At 41.5% G+C, this 11,235-nt stretch overlaps 1 protein-coding gene across 2 annotated transcripts in view; it reads right to left on the reverse strand.

Moving 5' to 3' along the window:
• The window catches only part of LOC134575831 (beta-microseminoprotein-like), a 47,744-nt gene extending 43,043 nt beyond the window's left edge, over window positions 1–4,701 (reverse strand). For both annotated transcript variants that reach the window (XR_010085758.1, XM_063435265.1), the window contains exons 1-3: window positions 4,648–4,701; window positions 3,100–3,208; window positions 2,382–2,487 (exon numbers count right to left, since the gene is read on the reverse strand). Coding sequence is in view for 1 of the 2 variants with exons in the window: in XM_063435265.1 (XP_063291335.1) it covers window positions 2,382–2,487; window positions 3,100–3,208; window positions 4,648–4,650 (218 nt within the window). In the remaining variant the exon portion in view is untranslated. The remainder of the gene's footprint in view (window positions 1–2,381; window positions 2,488–3,099; window positions 3,209–4,647) is intronic.
• Between the last annotated feature and the right edge of the window lie 6,534 nt (window positions 4,702–11,235).

Raw genomic sequence — 11,235 nt, forward strand, 5'->3', positions numbered from 1 at the left:
AGGGGGTAACAAACTCCTCTCCCTTACACACTTTCAACCGCTGGGGAGAGGGGATAACAGGCTCCTCTCCCTGCACCGTAGACTGCCGCTGGGGAGCAAGAACGGCACCTTCAGCTCCCTGTAACGCACACTGCCGCTGGGGATCTGGGCCGACTGCCCAGCATCCCTGTAGGGCCGGTAGAGAGACCGCAGTCCCATCTCCACCTGCCATCGGTGGGTCTTCCCAGGACCAATCCGTGAGGCCCCTCAACATTTGTGAGTAAGGGCCACCTGCTTCCCCACCTGGCAACTCTGGCTGCTGCTTTACCTCACACTAGGACGCCATCCCACCGCTTGCCACCAATGTAACGGATCACCTGGCACCCCGACTTGGTACCTCCGTTAATGGATGCTCCTAGTGCTTCCTGAGGGCTCCAAGCACTCTGGCAGACACCATAATCACCGAATCCAAGAAAACTTTAAATTCTCCCAAGCGTATGAATGCTGTAGACCATTGAATAGGAACCATACGAATAGGCTTGTACCCCTAGCAGTCAACTGGAACAGCATACAATAAATCCTTCCCCCAATAATGAGACGACACATCACTTTGAGGTTAAAACAGGAACTCTGGACTGGCTCATCCAGCCTGGCTTTTATTACACTAATCCACATACAGGCCACACCCAGGGGGAGGCATAAAATAACCAATCACATACATGGTTCAGCCCACACATCCCCTCCCCTCAGATAACATTAAACTCAATTATCCGGTACACTTTTTCAGCCAAGTTCTGGATGTACCCCAAATACATAGGCTACACCTCCAAAACAGGTATCCCCTGATAGCCCTTATTCAGGGGGACAACATATGCAAGAATCAGCCCATTCGGATAAACGGTTCGGGAGTTATGGGACTTTAAAGTATTGACCGACCGCATGGGTAAAGTATCCGAAAACAGTTCCATGCATTTTGGCCCTGCGGTCGGTCACAAACAAGGGAATGAAAACAGGCGAATTGCCTGTGTTATAGAGCCTGGAGAGGGTTTGAATGAATTCCCTTGTTTATGGGGTTCTTTCTACCGAACGGCGGGTCATTCGGTAGTTTCCATACGAATTTCTGGAAGTATGGAGGTCTCAGCGGTGTTTGCCTAGTCAAGTGTCCGATTTTAGTTCCAGACACTCGACGGCAAAACACCGCTGTTCGGTAGTTTAAGATGGCCGCCGCCACGTGTTTGTTTCCCGAATGGCGGCCACCCAGAGGACAAAGAATACATTACACTGATTGCCAATTACCCGTTTGCAACATTGTTGCAAACTGTAATTGGAGGCACACTTATTCCTGGGTGGTCTGGTTGTTCGGTAGTTTCACTCAATATAATAAATGGAGTGATTCTACCGAACAATCAGATGAACGCTGCATACATATCCCAGGTTAAACTTAACACACAAATACACATATAATATTACAGGCAGTACACTAGAATATGTATCACAGTCTTAAAGGGACAGTAGTCCCAAAAGTCCCAATATGTCCATAGATGCTGTTAAAAGGGCCAGTAGCAGCAATATACAGTACAATATGCCCCAAATAACCCAGGGGCCATAGTCAGCAGGTAGGAGGCTAGCAAACAGGCTTCTCCAGGGCCCAGTGGCGAGGTTGGTTTCGCCACACACCCCATGTCAGGTGACATCGGAGAAGGTGGAGCGCCGAGGTCTGGTACCAGGTGAGTACAGTAAGGGTTTATTAACCCTTACAGAGCCAGGGAGGAGGCGGGGGGCAAGGGAAGTATATTGCTAAGAATACAGATTTCATATTCCTAGCACTATACTATCCTTCCAACTATACAGATGAACTGTTCTAGTTTACATTTATGGATTACTGTTTTATGTATATTTCTGTTGAATCTTACATTGTTATCCAAAGTCTTTCATAGCAAAAGTGGAATGACTGCAGCTTTAAGAAGAGCAGGACACACCCCCTGGAATGTCTAGATCTTTGTGTGTGAAAGTTGGAAACCATTTTAAGTACTTACTGAGGAATCAGCTAGTGAATTGGATATGTGCTAGGGCTGAATAAAAGGTTTGTCTGAAATCCATGTTCATGAGTCTCAGTGATATTTGGAGACAGTTACTGACACAAGGTTATAACACAGTACTGAATCTTATAATCATGACCTCACAGGAACATGGCACTAACAACCCAATCATACATCCAAACCCAAGGGATGTTATTACATACACCCCTTAAATTCTGCCCTCACAGTTCTGCTTTTCCCATTCAGCCATGACGTATGCTACTTACGTATGCTACAATATCCTCATTGGATATTGGACATTCTAAGCCTTGTGTAAACAATTTGGTCTAATTAACTGAATCATAAGAAATTATTGCAACTTACGCCGAACAGCAGTGCATCATCTCAGTATCACAACTGCAGTCCAAGCAATCTTTTGTCCTCCACCGAGTATTAAATTCATGGAGCACGCCATTTCCATCCAAACAACCTTCAAAACAGAATTCATTTTAATAGTACTGTTAATAATCATATAAACAAACTGGGAAAATGGTGAATACATTATGTTAGAAAAGTTGGAAACCTTCCCAGAAAGTAGTGATCGATCACTCTAAAACCCCAGCCTTGCCATGGACTTTTTTTTCTGCCTGGACAGGAGCACCACCATTTCATGTGAGTCTCTCCTTGAAAACATTCCCTTAAAGGGACACTCCATGCAGCTAAACAAGTTAAGCTTAAATTTAAGCTAATAGGCTAAAATACCTGTGGTTTGTTTCTTTTCTTTCAATTCTGTGTAGTTTTCCTGCAGTGCTGTAAACTGTTTTACTTTTTTCAGCAGTGTAAAGCAGCCTCCTTAACCACCCCTCTCACATTTCAACTTTTACCTGATTCCCAGTGTCTAAAAGAAATGTACCTTTTGCAGCCAATGAAATCAGAGGCATGTCTTACCTAAAAAAAACTCTCTAAATTATATTCTAATGTGGGAAATCCTTTATTTCACAGCTACATGTTGTTTTGCTTATTATGGGTTTTAGGGAAATAAAAAGAATGAGTGAAAGTGGTTATGGTTCGGAAATGTGTCAGCTGACATAACATTACTCACCTTTGGGTTCCTCTCCACCAAGTGATAGTTCATTAATTTGTGTGTAGCAGGCAGCATTGCATTGTGTCACCAAAATGCCAATGGCAAATAATGTAACCAAAATAAACTTCTGTAAATTATAAATACATAAGTGTAAGGTGGTTTATCAGTACAGTATCTCAAAAAAGAGTTGTCACCCACAAAATCAGTGTATGACAATATAATCATCATGTAGCTAAATATTTAATCTATACATTGTACAAGGGAAATTGCGAGCAAATATATAATTTACAACATGTATTTTCTAAACCAGGAGTTGGCAATAATCTATCATAATGCTCTTATAGCCTAATGATGGCAAAGCATCAGGGCAGATGTAGTCCAGAACATCTGGAGTGCCAAAGTTGCCTATCCCTGCTCTACACGATTCCAGTGTTCTCCTCCAAGATTATCACTGCAAGTAATGAGATGACACCACACAAAGCCCAGAACACAGGCTACATGCCTGGACGTCCACAGAATTTATTTGGGGTGGGGGGAGGTGGACATAATATTAATGACATCAATTCTCTGCCTCTTTTTGACAATGTCATGATGGGTCATGATGGGTAGAGGCATTATCATGTAACGTGCAAGCATGCAAAGTTCAGATGCAAAAGTTTATAGAAGAATCAAGTTGCCATTGACTGATTTGAGTGCTGCAACTTCTAATTTGTTTTAATGTTAACACTATTCAATGCACCACATTAGTTATACAACCATGACTAAGGTATTATAACTAAATTATTAAAAACAAATGCATATAATCTGCATTTGCTGTTAACATGCACGAACAAATGGCAAAATATATGACTTATCACAGCTTGCACCCACTGTATCAGATTTCACTTGCCAGATTGCACACAAAGCTATTGACACATCACTAGGAAGAACGCAAAGGCAGTTGCCACAGCACAAGGAGACACCTCACAGCACCAGCTACAGCCGCAGATTGCACCCACAGCACCAGATTGCACCCACAGCCCCATACTGCACCCACAGCACAAGACTCTGCCCACAACACTTCCCACAGCAATTGAGTCTAATGGCCCCTGGAGAGGGGTCTCTTTAACAGTGTCCATTAGAGACTACAATGGAGTGTATGTGGCCCTGGAGAATGGTTTCTAGCACTGTCTCCATTCACAATATAGCATAGCTCTTTTATTTTCCAGCCCTAGTTGGCATCTTTCACCTTAATTACTGCTGATGTCTCCCTGATGTGGCTGGCTGGCAGCTATGACTGACTGGCTGCTGTGGCTTGCAGGCAGTCTGGTGTGGTGGGCTGGTAGGCTGCTGTGGCTGTTCCAACATTCAATGCCAAACAATGGGCAGTGGCTGTGCTTATTTCCAAGGTTCTTGACTTACGGTAATTAACTTGTAGGCCAGAATCCTCCTCTGCTTCCCCAGGCCCCATTTCCCCTCCTGAATAAGCAGCAGAAATATACACTAAAGAAAGTACCTGGGTTAATAAACAAAAAGATATGAGAGAAAATATTGCTTTCTTTGCAAAGCAGGAAATACTGCACTTACCATCTTGGTTTATCTGGATATTACTGCTTGCAAAAACATTCTGCAGTGGCATCTGGAATCATTTATATAGGGATGTGGTTGCACAATTATTGTATCAATTCAAAATGACCTTTAATCTGTTTGCTTGTTTAGTTCAAAGAGCTAACCGAACTTGTTTGCTACAAATGGTCAAATGTTACATAGAAATACCAGTAATAATAATAAAAGGACAACACCAGAGAGACAAATTCATAAGAATAAAGTTGTCATAGACACCCAGGTGCCGACTTACGTAAAAAAAATAAAAATAAACATTAACGAAAAGTTTAACTACAAAGTCTTCAAGTCGGCACTTAATGTAGTAGGGTTTAGTAAGAAAGCCTTGGGTCGAGTGCCACTAATAGGTTGAGAGTATTAGCCTATCCGTACCTCTTAATTAAGAAAAGAGAATGAAAAAGATACATACCGTATGATGTTGTCTTGGAGTGTCCCCTTAAAGTACAAATGCATACTGGTGCAAAATAAAATAATTTAAATCTAACTTCAACTACGAGCGGACATTCATACATCTTTAGCTTAAAGCGGCACTGTCATGCCGAACTTTCCTCAATCTCTTCCTCTTCTCCCCTGTTACGGTTGCCTCCAGGCTGGCTGGAAGTTGGACCGTAGAAAAGGATGCTCCTAGTGCTCACCAAAGAACCATCAGCACCGTAGCCACCATAAGCACTGCAGACTCCACGAACCACCGCTGCTGGGCTGGTATCTCGCCATCTGCTCTGCACCCTGGACCTACGACCAGGCTCCAGGTTCCAATAGGCGAACCTCTTCCTTCTGTCGAGCGAAGCAGGATCAGGAACAAGAGCTCTTACAAGAGCTCAGTAGCTAAGGGAGTATGAAGAGCATAGCAATCCCTGTAGTGATTATAGCTGTCCCCTACAAACATGAGTCAAGGCTGCAAGTTAGAGGGTCAGATGAGGTCTGAGGTGCTGGAACACCCAGCCTGGCTTTTATTGAGGTTACGTGCAAACAGGACACTCCCAGGGGGAGGCATAAAATCACCAATCACACATCTGGTGCAACCCATACATCCCCTCCCCTCAGATAAACAGTTAAACCAATTATTATATACAATAAAAATACAGTTTTCACACACACACTGTAACTTTAAACATAAACACTTCCAAAAATCAGCCAAATCCCTCCAGCGGATCAAAAGTTAGCTGGAGGTCCCTTTATGACCGACCGCAAGCACATTTTCCTGCCCAAAACAGTTCCATAGATTTGGGCTGTGCGGTCGGTCAATTTCATGCGAAAAAACGACCATTTCGAACGGGACTTAGTCTCTGGAGCTGAAAAACGAAGTGTAGGAGAAGGTAAGGGTCAGCGGTGTTCGGCAAAATGTGTAGCCGATTTCAGTTCCACAGAATCTTTAGCATACACCGCTGACCGCATTCGACTGAACAAAGATGGCCGCCGCCACGTGCAATTAACCTGCAGTAACCTCACAGCCTGGGAGGTAAATTGCCTGCACACTTTAACTTCTGGGTGGTCCGCCTGTGTGGTACTTGGTTCAGTAAGCCCTATTTACTGAACCAAGTGGGGGAAAGCCAGGTGCAAGTTATTTTACAGGTCTGGGGACATAGTCTTAAAGGGGCATTGTCCAGCAAAGTCACAATATATCCCCAGATGGTTCTTAAAGGGCCATACACACCCAATAAAAGTTAATACATTTTCAGGGGCACAATCTTCCAGGGGCCATAGTCATGAGGAAGGAGGCTGGCAAATAGGCTTCTCCACAATCCAGGGAAGCAGGGCATTTTTCCATTTAAAGGGCCAGTTACAAATAGCAGTTTGTAACATCCCCCTCTCTCGGGATCTGTTATTCTTTTCTACCTGTCTTCTTTAGTTTTCTTTAAAATCATAAGACAAAGTAGGGACTCTTTGCCTTATGGAGGATTCCTCCGCTTGACCAGCTCTGACCAGTGGAGGAGCAAAGTGTGCTTCATTTCCGCTGGTCAGAGCAATTTTCCCATGATCCCTAGCTTTCCCCCCTGTTCCCACAATGCTTCCTGTCAGTATTGCCAAACGTCCTGTCACTTAGACAGAACGCCGGCAAAACTGCCGAATTGCGCCTAACAGAATGAGAAGAGTTTCTCCATTCGTGTTAGGATGCAATTCGGTACTTTGTTCATATCGGAATTTAATTCTAATGAATGAAACTCCGATCCTATTCATTGCCGCGGCTGCATCTTGCAGCCGCTTAGTAGATAATGCCCTAATTCCCACGGTATTAGGGAGCTATCTACTAAAAGGCTGAAAGACCGAAATTGGTCTTTCAGCCAAATTTACTAATACTAAGTAAAGATTACTTAGTATTAGTAAATAATATGCCCCTACTCGCAGCCCCCCCCCCCCTTACCATTTTTTTTACAGTGAACAGGCTGCTCACTGTTTAGTGGACATGCCCCTACTCGCGGTATAGCGAGTAGGGGCATTGGGGAGATTTTAATCTCCCTTATGCTATTATGGGGATCATATTGACCCCCATAGAGTGAGGGCGGACCTGGGGGGCTTATAAAAGTGGTGGGGAGCACAGCTCCCTGCTGCTTCTGTCTTTACATATTACAAGGAGGGAGCTCCACGCCGGTAGCTCCCTCCTTGTAATAAACTGAACGAACAAATGAACACTGATTTTTTTCTATTCATTCATTCGTCTGTCTGATGAATGAATGAATAGGTGAAATTCCCGTTCACATGACCAGGTGTTTCACTGGGCATGTGCAGGAATCTCACAGTCTGTCTAGTGTGGGCAGATGACGTGTCCCACAGGGACTTCATCTACCCACACAAAGATGGCGGCGCCCTGAATAAAGATCGGGGCAGAAAATAAAGAATAAAAAAATAGGTAATGTGGGGGGCTTAGGGGCATTTGGGGGTGACTAGGGGGTCAATTGGATGTAGTGGAGGCGGGAGGGGGGTTAAAAAAAATGGGATTCGGCATGACAGTGCCGCTTTAATGAAGCAGTTTTGGTGTGTAGAACATGCCCCTGCAGCCTCGCTGCTCAATTCTCTGCCATTTAGGAGTTAAATCCCTTTGTTTATGAACCCTAGTCACACCTCCCTGCATGTGACTTGCACAGCCTTCCATAAACACTTCCTGTAAAATGAGCCCTATTTAGGCTTTCTTTATTGCAAGTTCTATTTAATTAAGATTTTCTTATCCCCTGCTATGTTCATGCAGGCTCTGTCAATCATAGCCAGGGGAGGTGTGGCTAGGGCTGCATAAACAGAAACAAAGTGATTTAACTCCTAAATGACAGTGAATTGAGCAGTGAAATTGCAGGGGAATGATCTATACACTAAAACTGCTTTATTTAGTTAAAGTAATTTAGGTGACAATAGTGTTCCTTTAAGGCCAAAGGTTGGACAACCAGGTGTTGCATGGTAAACATGCAATTATGAACTTGGAGTTCTGAATTTGAGGTAATACTGCTTATGTGCTGAATAGAGATGTCGCGAACATAAAATTTTCCGTTCGCGAACGGCGAACGTGGGCGAACCGCCATAGACTTCAATTGGCAGTTGAATTTTAAAACCCACAGGGACTCTTTCTGGCCACAATAGTGATGGAAAAGTTGTTTCAAGGGGACTAACACCTGGACTGTGGCATGCCGGAGGGGGATCCATGGCAAAATTCCTAAATTGCTAATAGTGTGCAAAAAGTGGAGCGCTACTTAATTTCCTAAGGAGGAGGGTATATATAATAGGAAAGCCTCTAGAAAAATACACAAATAAAACGTCAATAAAATTACTCATGTAATAAATGCAACAGACTAAATAATAAAGTCCAATAATAGTCTGTGCAAGTCCCTTTGTTCCCGATGTTTTCTTTTATGGTGTTACTCCATGATCAAATAAATATGAAAATGCAAAGAAAAAAAGGGTGAATTAGTGATATACTATTTCACTACAAAAAGGAAATCCTTTGTACAAATAAAAATATTAATAAATTGACTTTATTGGAATCTTAGCTGGAAGCTAAGTATCAATGTAAAAAACTTCACATAAATTAAAATTGGAATTAAAACAAACTCCAGATATCTTTAAATGAATAATAGTAAGGCTTCGTTACGGTATGCCTACTAGTTAGTACAGAAAGTGCTGGGTGCAGACCTTATGCTGTTCTCGGCGTCCCGAAATCAGCAGTTCAGATGTTAGTTTGCTGGTATGCATTAATCAGCAGTTCAGATGTTAGTTTGCTGGCATGCATTAAACCGGCGGATAAAGGTGGAGGAATCGTGATTATGACTAAAGAAAATTATTTAAAAGAAGCATATAGATTATTAAGAGATGGGGAAACTTATGAAAAGCTACCCAAGGATCCATTGGAAAAGATACAAAGAGCACTGAAAAATATGCTTATACAGGCTGAAGAGGTAGGAATCCTAAAAGCGTCAGAATACAAATTCCTGGACATAAATTTTCCGAAAACTCCAACATTTTACTTTTTACCAAAGATACATAAAAACCTGAGAACACCACCAGGCAGACCTATTATTTCTGGCATTAATTCCATCACTTCAAACTTGTCTCAGTACATTGACCATTTCTTACAACCATATGTATTTGGAGTGAAATCACATCTAAAAGACACAACGCAGATGATTCGGGAACTGGCCTCTGTGGTATGGAAGGAAAATCTCATCCTGGTATCCATGGATGTAACATCACTTTATACCATAATCGAACATGAATTAGGGTGCAATTCAGTTAAGAACACCCTGAGGAGGATTGGAGATCTAGAAGAGTCACAAATCACGTTTATCATCGAAAGCATTGAATTTATACTTAAGAACAATTACTTCCTTTTTGAAGACCAATTTTTCCTACAGAAGAGAGGGACTGCAATGGGGACAAAATTTGCTCCCAGTTTTGCCAATATATTCATGGGCGAATGGGAAAACAACTATATCTGGAACACCCATTCATGGAATAAAAATATCCATAGGTACAAGAGGTATATTGACGACATCTTTCTTGTATGGGAAGGGAGCATAGAAGAACTGGATAAATTTCTTGTATACATCAACAATAATACCTGGGGAGTAGCACTCAATACAATCCACAGCACTACATCTGTGGATTTCCTTGATCTTACCATCTATATTGAGTCAGGTATCCTGAAAACAAAGACACATTTCAAGGAAGTTGATGTCAACAGTTTCATCTTAAAGGAAAGTTGCCATCTTCCAGCATGGCTGAAAAATGTACCATACAATGAATTTAGAAGATTAAGGCGCAATTGTACAGACCAACAAGTATATACAGAACAGGCAGAGAAAATAAAAGAAAATTTTCTGGCTAAAAACTATGATCCTAAGGAAGTAGAACATGACTTACTGAGAGTGAAGGATATAGAACGCAGTAACCTGCTAAGAGAAAAGGAAAGAAATGACAGAGTAACACCACAGCAAACTAACCTTTTTCCACCCATCATTCTGGATTATAGCAAAGAGAATATACAACTCAAAAAGATCCTGATGAAACACTGGCACCTACTAAAAAGAGACAGATCTTTGACTAGTACCATACCCGAAAAACCCAGGATAATATTTAGAGGAGTTAGGAACCTCAAAAACAAATTGACAAATAATCATCTGAAAGGAAACAAGAAGGAAGAAAAAAGAACAAAAAAGGGTTTCTTCTACTGCAATGAGTGTATTGCTTGCAAAACCAGCAGAAACACTTCATTGAAAGGAGTACATGAAATCTCTAATAGAAAAGTCAATAATCGTAATGAAGTATTTAAAATTAAGGACTTCATCACGTGTCAAAGTGTGAATTTAATCTACGTACTGGAATGCCCATGTGGACTCCAGTACGTGGGCAGAACAAAAAGACAGTTGTATATAAGAATCAGAGAGCATATGCTAAATATCAAAAATAAATTTATGCAACATACAGTATCGGCACATTTTGCACAGTATCATGGAGCAGATATGAGCCTCTTGAACTTTAAAGCCATATGCAAAGTAAAGAAACACTGGAGAGGTGGAGACCACACGAAACAGCTAGGCATACAAGAGCTGAAATGGATATATAATCTAAATACACTACAACCAAATGGCTTGAATGCAGAATTTGAATTATGCCATTTTTTAGGATAAATAGCGATAGATAATAACCTATCACTTCCTAAAGAATAGTAATTCGGTCACTTACTGATCCAAAATAGTATTTATCTCGAATCATAATAATAATGATAGTGCCCCATAGGAGTACAATAATAATATATAATTAAGAGGTACAACATCATACTTATCTCCCCTCATGCAATTTATCCTTTTGCATTAATTATGGCATAGCTCTATCTATTTTCCATGATCTTTAGTCTTATAAGCTGTTAGATTCCCTATGTAATAGGTGATCTCACTTTATAACCCCATCCCGCATTCCAGTGACAAAACACAACTTTCCAATATGTATACACCTTTAAATCAGAGAATACAGATTTGTAATTGTATCTAGTAAACTACTTCTCTTTCTCATATTAGCATTATTTTTATGATTATTATTTTATTGTTGAGCATTTTTGTATTTTGTGGAACT

The sequence above is a fragment of the Pelobates fuscus genome, chromosome 10 (genome assembly GCF_036172605.1).
Source record: "Pelobates fuscus isolate aPelFus1 chromosome 10, aPelFus1.pri, whole genome shotgun sequence".
NCBI lineage: Eukaryota > Metazoa > Chordata > Amphibia > Anura > Pelobatidae > Pelobates > Pelobates fuscus.